Raw genomic sequence first — 15169 nt, 5'->3', positions numbered from 1 at the left:
GTCATATAGCCATACTTTAGCCAAAGATCATTTAACCTACAGAATATTAGAGTTTTACCATATTGCACATTTTTATTACTGATTAGATTAATTCTTCTACCAATAAAAAAAAGCCATAAGAAATTTGAATAATCAATGTAATATTCAGGCCCAAGGCTTATTCATGGCAGTCAATGTGTGGGCAACTCATTAATGTCCAGAAATACATTTTTTTTCACCATCTAGCTATAATATTTTTCAAAACAAATTTTGAAGATCCAGGTCCCTAGCAGTGAAAAGCAGGTGTCTAGAGAAAATAAGATAAGTTTTTAGACCTGGAAAAGATGAAAGACTGACTGCTTGGCACTCTCAAGACTGGGTATATCAGCCTGCAAACATCCTCTCATTATTTTAATCTCACACTATATAAAATACTTTTGGATCCTTTGCTAGCAAGATTAAAAACAAATTAAACTGAAGGGCTGACATGAACTGAGTATCTTATTCGGGAAGCACATTCACTGACAACTTCAGGAAAAAAAATAAAATGTATGCTTCAAAATACCATTCCGAAAGGCAGACAAAACTACCAAGAAAGAGCAAGCAAGAAAGAAAAAGAAAACAGCATGACAATCTCAAGTACAGGAGAGTGGTTCTTATTGCTCCTATAATTCTTTATTCCTAACATTCTTATAGTTCTTACTAATTTCTAGGTGTATGTAATTATTTGTTCGCTGGAAAGGAGCTCTCCTGAGGCATCATGTCTTCTTCATGGCCACATTCCCCAAATTGGAAAACATAACACTGCGCAATGTAAACACGGGATTTTAAACAAAATGTAACAATGGGATGTGCACCCTCAAAGACTACAGAAGCAGCACAAAGGTGATTTGGGAGAATGTCAGACTTGAAAAAAATAACTTCAAGAATCCAAGAAAGAGGGACGCCTGCGTGGCTCAGCAGTTGGGCGTCTGCCTTTGGCTCAGGGCGTGACCCTGGAGACCTGGGATCGAGTCCCTGCATGGAGCCTGCTTCTCCCTCTGCCTGTGTCTCTGCCTCTCTCTGTGTGTCTCTCATGAATAAATAAATTTTTAAAAAAAAGAAAGAAAAAAAAAAAAGAATCCAAGAAAGAAACCAGAGCCTCAGACTAAGTAAAAAGAAATGAAAACGTGAAACACCACCAAAGTAGAATCAATGTTTGGCCAGGAAACTCATAGCTATGGAGGTCTCGGGCGAGGAAGAAATATAGGGAAGTGCTTTGGTTTGTTCCTCTAGTAACTGGCGATCATGGACAAATTACTCCCCCAGTTTGTTTTAAAGGAGAAAAGGAAGACTTGCAGAAGAATTAGTCAACTCGGGTCATTGCGAGCTCGCGGCGTCTGTAAGACAGAAAGCAGAAACGTCCAGTCACCGGTTGCATCTCCACGACCTGAGCCAGGTTCCTGGATGTCCCGAACGTCTGAGCAGGAAGCAGAAGCCTGGATACGTAGGAACAGTACTGGAAGCCGCGGCGGGAGAGGTGATTGCTGAGGAAGCCCAGGTGAGGCGAGGACAGGGCCTGGGGCAGAAAGCTGAGGGCCGCCCAGCGACCCCGCAGTCAGGAGGGCGCAGGACGGTCGCCAGGGGGCAGCGCGGGCCGGGCAGGCGCCGCCGAAGCTCAAGGACGCGGCGTCTCAGGCAGAGGCGGCAGGACCATCGGGTCAGAGAGCTTTGAAAATGTTCCCCGGATTCACCAATTTCGAGGTTATCAGAATCCCTTGTTGGCGCCGTTTTTTGGGTTTTTTTTTTCTGGGAAACCGAGAACACCGGGAGTGGGCGCCCCCACACCTGCCTCAGGGCGCCCTGCACCGCCACTCTGCCGCCTGAGCTCAAACCCTAGCGCGCGCCACCCAACTTCCACGCAAGTCCCAGCACTTCAGAACCCTGCTCCCCCACCCTCACCCCAGCAGTCTCCGCGGGCCTCAGACACCTGACAAAGCGACCTCCCCCCTCCCAAGCCCTCCCTGGGAGGCTCACAAGAAAAATCAACGCACTTCATTTTGTATTTCAAAAGCTACGTCCGTACCTTCCAAAGCTTTGTGTTATTTGTTGTGCATCTGGCCCAAGAGAGCGAGCCAGACCAAAAGGCAAGGGAGGCTGAGGGTCGAGGGAGGAGGAGACACCCTCACAGGCCACTCGGGAAAGGTGAGAGAAAAACTACGACTCCCATGAGGCGACGGGGCTGCGGGACCGCGGCTCCCAGCATCCTCCGCGTGCCCCAGGGTGGCAGGCGCGTCGAGATGGCGCGAAATGCCCGCGAAAGCTGTGGAGCGGTGGCCATGCCATGCGGGATGGCAGCGTCTGAGGAGGAGCCTGAGGCCCCGAGCGAGCGCCTGGATGTCGCGCGCGGCTTGGAGAACGTGCCTGTGAGCGCGTGGCCCCCGGGGACGGAGCCAGAGCCCTTCCAGGTAGGGGGCGGGGCGCGGCCGGCGCCGGCGCCCTTCTCTAGGGGGCGAGCCTTACCCGCCGCGCGTGCTGCGCGCGCAGCCAGCGGGGTGGGACTGGCGCCGGTCCACGTGGGGGGCGGAGCTGGGGGCTCGAGCGCGTTGCTCCCCGGCCTGGCCGTAGTTCTGTGGGCGCCTCTGATACCTCAGGTTGTCTCCCTATTCTCGACTTTTTTTTTTTTTTTAATGATTTGATTTATTTATTCACGAGAGACACAAAGAGAGACAGAGACACAGGCAGAGGGAGAAGCCCCATGCGGGACTCGATCCCTCCATACCCTGGGCCAAAGGCAGCCTGAGCCATCCAGGCGCTCCTCGACTTTTTTTTTTTTTTTTTTCCTCTTTTTCTTACTCTGTTGGCAGAGCTGTTACCTGCAGGAATGGCTCTCTTCAAAGCACAGATTTGAGTCTTGTTCTCTTAACGCTCCCTAATGACCTTAGCAAGAGTATTCCTCTTTGCTCCCCACAGACTGGCAGTTTCCTGAAGGGCAGAACCCGGTGTTTTGTGAGGACCCTGGGAAAGAGCCCTGAGAACCCGGCTTTTTTTTGTTTGTTTGTTTTGTTTTGTTTTGTTTTGTTTCTTCTTCTTCTTGGCTCTGGCCCCTGAACTCATCTAGGAGTCGGGGGCAAATCATTTTCCTCTGTGGTCTCGTGTGGAAGATAAGGCGTGGGCCCTCTTAATGCATCTCCATTCACTAGGCTTATAAACTTAGTCCCTAGAGTGAGACTTTGCTGAGTCTCCCTCATGCTGTGAGGTCTTGGCCAAATGTAAACTCGCCTCAGCTAAGCCTTGGAATCATACCCCACCCCACCCCTCACCCCCAGCCTATGGTGAAAATAATAGTACCTCCTGGATTGCTTTGAGAATTACAAGTAAAACACACTTCCTAGTTTACTAAACAACTCAATAAATGTTCGCTACTATTACCACATCAACACCCTTTCTGCTCTACCTTTCCCACCCCTCTGACCTTGGCCTACTCTTTGCCTTCGAAATATGACCAAGAAAACAATTATGTTGGAGTGGAAGAAGCGCTTGGAGGTAGGAGAGCTAGGTTCAGGGTGGAGCCATCTCGGGCTATTTCTTGCAGTCTGAGTTTGTTCATCTGCAAAATGAAAATAATTAAAAATGCATGACCTTTGTCACATATACGGTCAATACCAAGCCCTGTATGTCCCTCCTTCTTCCTAGGGTTGTTGTGAAGATCAAATAAAAAGTAGACTCGGTAGCAGTTTTCAAAGAGTAAAGCAGAATATTAATGTCAGGAAAGGTTATTTTTCCTCAAACTACTTTAGGGCAGTTTTATGGTTAATAATACAATTGGCTAGTACCCTATTAAACACTAATCCCTAAAAGCTTATTCAAGACCAAACATTGCTGAATATCTGGTCAGAAACACTGTAAATGTTTTCTTTATTCAGCAAGTAATTGAGCGTATATAACGTGCTAGGCATTAAGCTAGACCTGGAAGATAAAATGGTGACAACCGTGCCTTTGAGCTTACAGGATCCTATAGAAAGCACTTGGTTGCTATGGCCAGGGGCTGGGGGAGGGGGGGTTAAGAAAGGAGAGAGGAAGCCGTATGATTGATACTTATACCTACAGTTGATAGGCATAAATGAAAATCTGGAGACCAAGCCTCAGTCCCACAGTATTCTAGCTGTGTGGCTATATGCATAGCCCTGGGTAGAGTTAGAGTTACAGAAAGAAGTTAAGGTCCTTCCTCAAGGAGTTTATATAGTCTTACCAAGAAGATAAAACATACTTGAAACATTTATGAAAAACCTAAAAGTGTCTTTAACTAGTTTGCTTTCCTATATTCATGGAGCACAAAACTTGTCTTATGAAAGGTCAAAACTGCTTGCTTACTCCAAGCTCTGCCTTCACAGGCATGTACACACATAAGAATTAAGGCCTGCAAAACTCAAGGTAAAAATAACTCTGTGTCTAGTTTGCTTTTGAGTACTGTGTGAAAAGGCAAAAAGAACATTCACATGTTCACACTGAAACAAGCCTATCATAATGCCATCTGTGTTGAAAGCCACGTAGAAAATAAACTAATTGATTTTCTTGAACGGAGAGTTGAATCTAGCCTTTTTTCAGGTTTCTGAAACCAGTTTCAAACATATATCTTAAGATTTCAACTTGGCCTTGACAAGAATTATCTGGCTCACAGGCTCTTAATAGCTGCTTGGAGCAAAAACAAACCCATGGGGTAGAGGCCAAGTACAAAGATTCATGTAGCGGGTGTTTTAGAACAACCAAAAAAGGAATGAAGATTTTCACAGCACTTCCTTTAGATTCAGAATCAAGGCCTAGGTTTTAAGCCCAAAATATTATGTGGTGTCGTACTTAAGTTTCTGGGACTTCAATATAGAATGTGACTTAGAAAAGTCAGACTTTCAATAAGAAATTATCAAGAGCTGCAATCAAGCTATCAAAAGATATTTCCTAAGCCAGCTGCTCAGTATCCAGTACTATGAAAAGTAACCCAACCCTCATTACCATGTCCCAACCAAACCACATGACCATTTGCTTGAGACATGTATTTGTTAGATAAGACTTACACATGTAATCAACCAGAGAGCCATACAGTCTATACCTAAAATTTAGATCCCAAAATTCATGCTATTAATAAGCGCAGGTCTAGTTCACAAAAGAGAAAAAATCTGTGTATGAGAATAGCCACAGAGCTCATTTTCCTTTTCAACATGCTGTCTCCTGGTTTCCATTTTGGCTTCTCAAGTGACCATGGTTTATTTAAAAAATAAAAAAAATAAAAAAAATAAATAAGTTTTCTGTCAAAAAACTTAAAATCTCTGACCAGTTCTTCTAAGATCTGGTTTCTCTTATATTGTGTGTCACTGGTCATTTTGCATTTATTCCCAACTCTTGCATGATCAGTGTTTGCATTTTGATACATACCAAGAAGAAATTTTTATTATACAAAAAAAAAAAAAAAAAGATAAAAATCCCACTCTCAGTGTCTTCTTTGTATTTTTCTGACTATTTCTAAATCCCAGCACATGCATCTAACAAGCAATAAAGGAGGCAGTATTTGTGGATGAATGAAAGAAGTCTGTGCTGGGTCAATTCTAAGTTTCCCCCTCCTTAAGATGGATAAGTAATGGAAAACAAAAATATAAAAAATTATCTCCTAGACAAAATTTTGGTTTAACTATGTTTGAACCTGCAAAGTTTAACGTCATAATCTTTGTTTTCACCACCCTACCAGAAAGCCTACATAATTCATATTGAACACTTAATGGGCCAGTCACTAGAGTAAGCTTTTTACGTGGAATGTCTCATTTTTTTCCTTCACAGCCACCTGTGAGATAGAAAGGAAATATTTAGAGCAGTTAAATAATGTGCCAGAAATATATGATGTTTTAAATATAAAATCTAGAAATAGTATCTAGAAGCATTTAAGGAAGCTACTATTTTAAAAGTATAAGGTGCCTGGCATTGAGGACAGTGTTAGTTTTTAAATTTAATAATACCTGGGGAACAAGGGCAGATACAGGTATTACTCCTGTTTTATAGATGCAAACCCAAAATTTAGAAGGTAACTTGCCCTAAGTCACAATGCTAATAAGAGCCTGGTTCTGTATGTGTTTCCTTTAGGACATTCCATGTTCTACATTCAGAAGTTCTCCATTGGTTGTCTGGTGTTCAGGCCTGTCACAGGCCTATCTGGCCTCCTGCACACTTTGCCTTAGCCTCATCTCCCAACTGGAGACCTGAATTCTCATTAGCCATGAATATCTTTGACTCAGTTTTCCAGCTATTTTCTGGAATCACTGTCAGCCTTCACTGTGGGCATATCAATCAAGTCATTTGTAAGAAATAGACCAACACAAACTAAGTCAAGCAAAAAAGGGAAGGAATTGCCTCATAACAGCAAAGTCCAAGAGTGCTAACTATAGGAATATCTGGATCTAAGAACTCTAGTGGTGTCATCAGATACTTCTTTTACCACCTCTACCTTTCGCACCCCTGTTCCCCTTTCCTCTGGTTGGCTACACTACTCAGTAGGTCTTATGTGTGAGGTAGAACTGGAGAATGCCAGGTGGACATGTGGAATGAGAATGTCTCTTCCTGATAGTTTGAGCAGAAGTCTCAGAATTTTTTTTTCATTGATATGTCTTAAGTACTGTGCCGACCCATGAACCAAACACTGTTGAAAGGAGCAAGAAATGACCTGATTAGCCAAGTCGCGGTACCAGCCCAAACTGGATCCTCATCCAAACCAATGAGACAGGAGTGGGAACGGTTCCCCTGGGAGGAGTCAGGGTGCTTTTATCAGAAGAAAAGGAATGTTGGATAGGTAAAAATATGTCCTCTTATGGTCTCATTCCCCAAGCTTTGATCTCTCCTGGGTTTAGGGTAAGCAAAAAACCCTCAGGGTAATAACCTTTTTTGGACCAATTTGGCCCTGGGCTTTGCTCCAGGAAGTAGAGGACAGACTATGGAAAGAGTTACAAATTGGGAGCATTTAAGCTCATGTCAGCTGACTCCCAGTTTGTAACATACTTAACATTAGCTTTCAGATTCTCAAAAGTTAACAATTTGCATGGCATATTATTTTTTTAAGATTTTATTTATTTATTCATGAAAGAGGCAGAGACATAGACAGAGAGAGAAGCAGGCTCTCTGTCGGGAGCCCCATGCAGGACTCTATCCCAGGACCCCGGGATCAGGACCCGAGCCAAAGGGATGCTCAACCACTGAGCCACCTAGGCGCCCTGGCACATAAATATTTGAATAGAGTATCAGGTCAATGACATCAGATTATTTCTAAAAGCGGTTTTCCTATACATAGTTAGATACCTGAAAAGATGAATAATTACATAATCGTATGTTAATGTAGAACACAGGTTTCAAAAGATTATTCTCTAGTATAGCCATTTTTCTAAATCAGGTGAAATATCTTTTTGTTTTTTTGTTTTGTTTTGGTTTGTTTTTGTTTTGTTTTTTTTGAAATATCTTTTTGGAATAGTATTTTACTGTTTATGGAGGAGAAAATGAAGATCTATGGAGAAAAAATGATTTGTGATTAAGTATCGGTATCAGGGTTAAGGATTACATCCATCAAGGGAAAACAAATATTCTCTTTAAACAGGAAGTTTATCCAAAGGTCTCTCTTATCCTTTGGAAGGTGTCATTTGGAATTAGATGCCCTTTATAATCTGTGTTTCTAAAAGACCTTAGATTGTGCATCAAGTTTAAATTCCCGAATTTTAAAAAAACTGTATCACTAGATTCTCCAGGGTCTTTTAAAAATATATTAATAAGAATAAGCAAATAACAATATTTTTTCAAACCTATCCATATCCAAATAAGTTCAACAAAGAATAATATGTTCTTCTGGTTAGAAGACTACAGTAAGTCAGGCTTGATTACAAAAGGAGTTATCTGTGTCCAAAAAAAAAAAAAAATCACTTTACAGTATAGTGATTTATACAGTACATCAAAAATATGTGCGCCTTTAAGAAGAAATCAGTTTAAAAGAATTCTTCATGAAAAGTTTAACAAAGAGATGATAAAATCTTCATTTTACAAGTACATTTTAAAATGTCTCAGTAACCATTTACATTTCAACCTTGACTCTTAAAAGCTGGAAGTAGATTCTGTATAAGACAGCAGTCATTGAATTTGACTGATAGGGCATCTTTTTCTAAGCCATTCTTTATCCCTTTAGGACATCTCCACTAAGCTAAAGCTGTAAGAAATGACACAAACAAGAGAAGCTATTTCCGCTCTCCCACCCCCAAATCACTTTTTAAGCAGCGTGTTGGCCTTCCCCCGCAGGTACTCCCACTCATCATCCTCCTCATCTTTCACAAGAGGATGTCAATCCTTACCCCAGCTTAACGTTTTTTTAAAATACAGGGTTTTGAGCCTAACTGGATAGCTCCACCGAGGCCTCCACAGGTAGTGTAACTACATGTTGTTTAATACTTTCTCCAAAGCTTGGCCCAGAGACGCAATATTAGTGCATGATTGACTGACATACACGGCCCAGATATCCTTCTAGATACTCTAAAATCTATCCATGAATTAAGGCCTGTGCGGCTGGTCCCTTGCAGTACTACTGCTACTGATTGTGCTGTGGCAGCATGCCAAAAAGCCTTTATTGAGAGTCAGAATGAAAAACAGACCATGAAACTGTTTTCTGGAAAAGAATGGTATAGACAGACACATTGTGAAATTTCTCTCCAGTCTATATCAGAAAAAGTCAATGCTTCTTCTGAACTGTGAGATTATTTCTTATGGATAATGCAAGCCATACATCTATTTGTATTTCCCTCTTTGAAGAGGCTGTGCTTAGGCAAAACCAAACGTCCAGTTTATTTCTGCTACATACTGTGTATGTCAAAGCTCACTCAACTAGCTCTTCTTTTTCCCTTCACCTTATATTTATGTATTGTTCATTTATCTTAATTCCTTGTATGTCTCATTAAATCCTTTTTGGAGGGGTACCTGGGTGGCTCCATGGTTGAACATCTGCCTTAGGCTCAGGTCGTGATCCCAGGGGCCCTAGGATCCAGTGCTGCATCATGTTCCCTGCAGGCAGCCTGCTTCTCCCTCCGCCTATGTCTCTGCCTCTCTCTGTGTCACTCTTGAATAAATAAATAAAATCTTTTTTTAAAAAAATCCTTGTTGGAACAAAGCAGGTGTGATATTGTGATTTTTAAAAAATATGTATTTGCTCTTTGCCTCCATTTCTGGCACAGAGCTCCTAAAACCCTTGTTATTTACCAAGTAATGAGAGCCTCAAAAAGGTATCTGTTGTTATATTAATGAGGCGAGTTTTGGAAAAACACCTGAAGATGACAGCTGGCTGCCAACCAGCTGGTTGGCTGTGGAGCCAACCATATGATTAGAGTGTTGCAACTTTCAGTACCCTCACCCCTGACCTCCAACTGGGAGAGGGGCTAGAGGTTGAATCATTTGCCAGTAATAGCCAGTGATTTGATCAATCATGGTTATGTTATGAAGCCTCCATAAAAACCTAAGAAAACAGAATTTGGAGAGCTTCTGGGTTGGTGAACACCTGAAGGTGCTGGGAGGGTGGCTTGCCTGGAGAACCCATGAAAGTTTTTCTCCCTTTCCCCATACCTTGCTCTAAGCATCTCTCCCATCTGGCTGTTCCTGAGTTCCTTTTATAATAAACTGGTATCTAGTACATAGGATTTTTCTCTGTGAGTTCTGTGAGCTATTCTAGCAAATTAATCAAATACAAGGAGGGGATTTTAAGAACCTCTGATTTACAGCTTGTCAGCCACAAGTTCAAATAATAACCTGGACTTATGACTGGTGTCTGAAGTCCAAGGAGGAGGTCATGGGAACCTTTGATATGTAGCCCTTCAGTCAGAAGCACAGTTGACAACCTGAGCTTACAACTGGTGTCTGAGGGGGTGGGGAGCAGTCTTAGGACTGACCCCTTGAACTGTGGAATGTGATGCTATTGGATAGTGGCAGAATGGAGTTGAGTTGTAGGATACCCACCTGGTGTCTGAAGCATTGCTTGTTAGAGGTGTGGGGAAACTCCCACCACTACCACCACCACACTGAAATTGGTTCCAAGAACACTAATAGCAGTTATAAATAAATGAGTTACATTCCATATAAGCAAGAATTATTCTATACATAAAGAAATATGCTGGGCTCATAAGAGATACTTTCATCTTCAAGGTTTGGAAATATGCTTCATTATGCTAGTAAGGAAATAACTAGAGATCAGGTCTTACATAGAGATTTTGGACTTGAGACTTTCTTTTTCTGTAATATGAGAAACTTTTCTATATTATCTCTTTATCATTTAGTAAAAACATTTCTGTATATATATATATAATACATCTACATTTATTAGTATCTATATAACAAATATGATTTTTGGATGCAATTTCTTGGCCAATGCCTATTTTTAATTTTATGAAGACTCAAATAAAACTATAAAGTAATAGTGTCTTTTTTAAACATCAAAGAGTATTTAGGAATTTAGACCATCATTAAATTGGGAATTCCTAAGAAAAATCAGTGGAAGACTCTTCCAAAAGCATTTTTCATTAATTTATTTATCATTCGTGACTTTCTTCTCCCCAAAAAGCATCTGCAGTGACTCACAATAAAATACATATATGCATTTATATTGTCAGATAAATGTAAAAAGATCAAGTGCCAAGAATAAAATACTTAACTGCTTTAAAAACTAAATTCAGCACTGATCTTTCTGATATCCAAAGCTAAGAGGGGAAAAAAATGAGTTCTAAACCCTTCAATTTTTGATAAGAGAAAAACATATATTTTTTCTTTTAGTTACTCCATACCTAAAATGAAACCACAGAATTTTAAATCCAAAAATTAATCTTATTTTTTAAATTGAAGAGATATGTTTCAAACAATATCTTAGTATATGTTGTCAGTTTTGTTTTAATCTATTTTTTTATATGTTGGAATTGGGAAGTGTCTCATCCAAAAGCTGCTTGAAATGTGGGGTGTCTGGGTGACTCAGTAAGTTAGGCAGCTGCCTTCGGCTTGGGTCGTTATCCCAGGGTCCTAAGATTGAGCCCTGGTGGGTCAGGTTCCCTGTTCAGTGGGGAGTCTGCTTCTCCCTCTCCTGCCTGCTGCACCTCCTGCTTGTGCTTCCTCTCTCTCTCTCTGTCAAATAAATAAATAAAAATCTTTTAAAAGAAACAAGAGAAAGATATATATGAAATACATGACATGCCATGCTAACTTAGAGCATTTCTATTTTTTGCAGTATACTCCTGACCATGTAGCTGGACCTGGAACAGACGTTGATCCTACACAAATAACCTTTCCCGGATGCATTTGCCTCAAAACTCCCTGCCTCCCTGGTACTTGCTCCTGTCTCCGTCATGGGGAGAACTATGATGATAATTCGTGCCTTATAGATATAGGATCAGAAGGAAAGTGTGCAAAGCCAGTTTTTGAATGCAACGTCCTATGCCAGTGCAGTGATCACTGCAGGAACAGAGTAGTCCAGCAGGGTCTGCAGTTCCAACTCCAGGTGTTCAAGACGGATAAGAAAGGCTGGGGACTTCGTACCTTGGAATTTATACCAAAAGGACGGTTTGTCTGTGAATATGCTGGTGAGGTTTTGGGATATTCTGAAGTACAGAGAAGAATTCAGTTACAAACAATACAGGACCCAAATTACATTATAGCCATTAGAGAACATGTTTACAATGGGCAGGTAATAGAAACATTTGTTGATCCTTCCTGCATAGGAAATATTGGAAGATTTCTTAACCATTCTTGCGAGCCAAACCTGTTGATGATTCCTGTCCGAATTGACTCAATGGTACCAAAGTTGGCACTTTTTGCAGCCAAAGATATTTTGCCAGAAGAAGAACTCTCTTATGATTATTCAGGAAGATTTCTTAATCTAATGGACAGTGAAGACAAAGAAAGGCTAGATCATGGGAAAATAAGAAAATGTTGTTATTGTGGTGCCAAATCATGTGCGGCTTTCCTGCCTTACGACAGTTCACTGTACTGCCCCTTAGAAAAGCCAAACATCAGTTAGGAGTAAAAAACAGGAGAAACACGTTAGATCTCTCTCAGTGGGCAAGAATCAGAAGGAACTGGGCATGTCCAGCTCAGCCCCTTCCTTGATCCTCTCTCAGAAGCAGTTTAGCCTGGGGGGAAGTCTGCTCTGTGCTAAGCACTTGTGCTTCGCTACAGGGGAGACCAGTGGTGGTCTGGCTCTGCCTGTGTCTGGCTGCAGAAGTTTAACTCAGGAAAATGGCAAAGACTATAAATTGTCTAACAACACTCCTTCTTCCCTTCTATAGTAGCATTCTTAATTTTTAGTTCGGTACTTTTGCTAGTTAGATGTGGCTAAATGACTACGTTTTAGCTAGTGAGATAGAAGCAAAAAAAAGATGTGTCTTTAAATGGAGACGTTTTTCCTTATCCCACTCTTTCTTCCTGTTGGCTAGAATGCATGCATTTAGCTGGAGCGGGGACATCCACCCTAGACCCCGGAATGACCCTAGAAAAGGAGGCCATACATAGCTAATGAACAAATAGGAAAGGAGCCTTTTCTGCCAGATACTCTGAAACTCTCTCACTCCTCTGGACTTTTAGGTGAGAGTCTCTCCCTCATTTAAGCCACGGTTAGTTTCAGTTTTCTAGCACTAGCACCAAACCTCATTCTAATGATCCAAGGAAACCCTTGTGGCTACATACCGAAGCCTTGCTTTCCCATCAATTTTATCAGTAATAAAGCTGATATTTTCATTTCTGTCTGACTCATGCATCTTATTTCTCATTTGCTTAGAGACATAAATCAAGGAAAAGGGCATGGTTGACTATCACCTGCTAAAACCCTAATAACTACCATGAGTAGTGAAAAATATAACCATGGCACTAACTTCCATATACCTAACCAAAAAAAGTCTTAGAGGAAACACATTATAAAATTTTTACTCTATACTGGCTATATTCCAAATATTGTGAAATTGTGCTTCAAAACTTTATAAACAACTTCCCTTCTCCATGTATTAATAACAAAAAAAATAACCCTATCAACACTACAAGAGGGGATGGAAGTTTTATAGTTCCATTTAAACTTCTAGAGAGGCAAACATCTTTAACTTCCTTCCTTAAAGCAAGGATATTAGAAAAACAATATGGAGATTTATCAGATATTTTGAAAGCTAAAATAACTATTTGGGTCCTATAGTATTTAATAAGTTCATTAATTTCTGCTCTACTGCATTTAAACCCTACCACCAGGAGGCCCTAACACTTTATAAGTTAAAGGGATCCACATTATACATAACATCACTTTTATATGATATCATAAGTAAGACAGTTGTTATATACTTTAAATGAGTGAAATGTATGGCATAGGAATTTTATCTCAATAAGCTATTAAATAAGAAGTATATTAGGGTTTGCATGTTTGAATTATATTATTTTCAGAAATGGTTCTGTGCAAATAAAGAATAGAGAGTGCTCATAAAATGTCCTACACTACAAATGTGTGATGTCAAACACAGAACAAATTTTTCCTCCAATCTAATCATTTCTCCCTGCAAACCTTCCTCTAGAACTTTGCTTTCTCTGAAGGAGTCCTGCTTGTGGCAAAGCAGCTTGTATCACTCATTTCAAGATGGACTTTCTTCTCCCCATAAGCACTTCTGATAACCAAGGTACTTCAGAAGCAGTAAGGAAATAGAAGGAAAATGTTTGGCTCACTGTTTAATTCTATAGATACTCTTTCCTACTTCCTTTAGCCCTTTCTCTGTTGAGTATCAGAGATACTCCCAGAGGACAATCTTCAGAGACATAAGCAGCATCTTTCTCTTGGTGCCTCTGCCAGAGACAGAACTCACTGAACACGGACCCTGGGAATTTTCTGTACTCATGCACAAGTTTATTCTTAAACAGCACATAGCCCTGGAAATCAGATTCCTAACATAAGAGTCCACATAGTCTATTCCAGGTCTTTTCTAAACACTGAGTTAACTGCATTTACTTTCTTGCCTTGTTTCTACAAATGGTGACACTTCTGTTTTTGAGAACAAACATTAAAAGATATATATTTTTTTATTATCTTAAAATATATATAAACTTTACAACTAAAAAGTACTGCAAACTCGAAGTTTAAAAGGTGGCATATATCTTCATGAAATTAAAACATAAAAATTGGCTTTGAAGTCAATTTCCACTGACTTCATTAAGAATGTGGAAATGTGGGGGCAGCCCAGGTGGCTCAGCGGTTTAGCGCCGCCTTTGGCCCAGGGTGTGATCCTGGGGACCCGGGATTGTGTCCCACGTCAAGCTCCCTGCAAGGAGCCTGCTTCTCCCTCTGCCTATGTCTCTGCTTCTCTCTCTCTGTCTGTGTCTCTCATGAATAAATAAACAAAATCTTTAAAAAAAGAATGTGGAAATGTGTATCTTGGAAACGATTTTGGCCCAAGAATAATAAAGATCATACTTGGAGAATACAGCTTTCCAAATTTCTTTTTTTTTTTTTGATGATTTTTTAAAATTCCTCATTAATGTTTACAAATTATCAGTGGCTAAATGAAAAATTTTTCTTTAACCGAAAAGATTCTTTCTCCCTCTTGTTCTCAATATGAGGTCTCAGTACCAGTTAGCTGGGCAGCATAAGGCAGGAGTGGATTCAGGACATTGATAGACAAACTTGGATAGACAGATTTTAAACACAGTCTTCTTAAAAAGGGGAGGGAGGTGGAATTTGCCCAAATTGTTTTCATTCCCTTGAGTGTTCAAAGTGTTTTATTTGTGTAGCATATTTCTAATTACAGCTTTGGCACTGAAATTTATTAGTGTTGAGCAAGTCACTGAACTACCCTAAGTCTAAATTCCCTTTTCTGAATAGAGCAATATTGGGAAGATCAAATGAGTTAACACTTGTGAAGGATTTAGCACAATTACTCAGCAGCATTAAGATCATTACAAGTGTTAACAAAGATGTGGAGCATTTGGAACCTTCATATATTGCTGGGGGACTTGTAAAATTACACAACTATTTTGTAAAGCCTTTGGGTTACTTCCTTAAAATATGAGATATAAAGTTACCACATGTTCCAGTAACTCCATTCCTAGGTGTAGACCCAAGAGAAAAGAAAACATGTCCACAGAAGAGCTTGTGCACAAATGTTCTTAGTGGCATTATTCATAATAGCCAAAAACCTGGCAC

General features: G+C 40.5%; 1 protein-coding gene and 1 long non-coding RNA gene across 4 annotated transcripts in view; one reads left to right on the top strand and one right to left on the bottom strand.

Moving 5' to 3' along the window:
- LOC102152638 overlaps positions 1 to 2454 on the bottom strand; it is a 108113-nt gene extending 105659 nt beyond the window's left edge. For 2 of the 3 annotated variants that reach the window (XR_005374675.1, XR_005374676.1), the window contains exon 1: positions 2045 to 2454. This is a non-coding gene — a long non-coding RNA (uncharacterized LOC102152638). The remainder of the gene's footprint in view (positions 1 to 2044) is intronic. The other variant, XR_005374674.1, reaches the window with a different exon arrangement.
- On the top strand, positions 2241 to 12019 carry SETMAR (SET domain without mariner transposase fusion). Its single transcript, NM_001276488.1, is given in 2 exon segments — positions 2241 to 2426; positions 11231 to 12019. Coding segments are annotated over 2 exon segments (957 nt in total). The 5' UTR covers positions 2241 to 2258.
- The last annotated feature ends 3150 nt before the right edge of the window (positions 12020 to 15169 follow it).

This window comes from Canis lupus, chromosome 20 (assembly GCF_011100685.1).
Source record: "Canis lupus familiaris isolate Mischka breed German Shepherd chromosome 20, alternate assembly UU_Cfam_GSD_1.0, whole genome shotgun sequence".
Taxonomy (NCBI): domain Eukaryota; kingdom Metazoa; phylum Chordata; class Mammalia; order Carnivora; family Canidae; genus Canis; species Canis lupus.
Note: the sequence above shows the minus strand (reverse complement) of the source record. Positions and strands in the feature narration are given on the sequence as shown.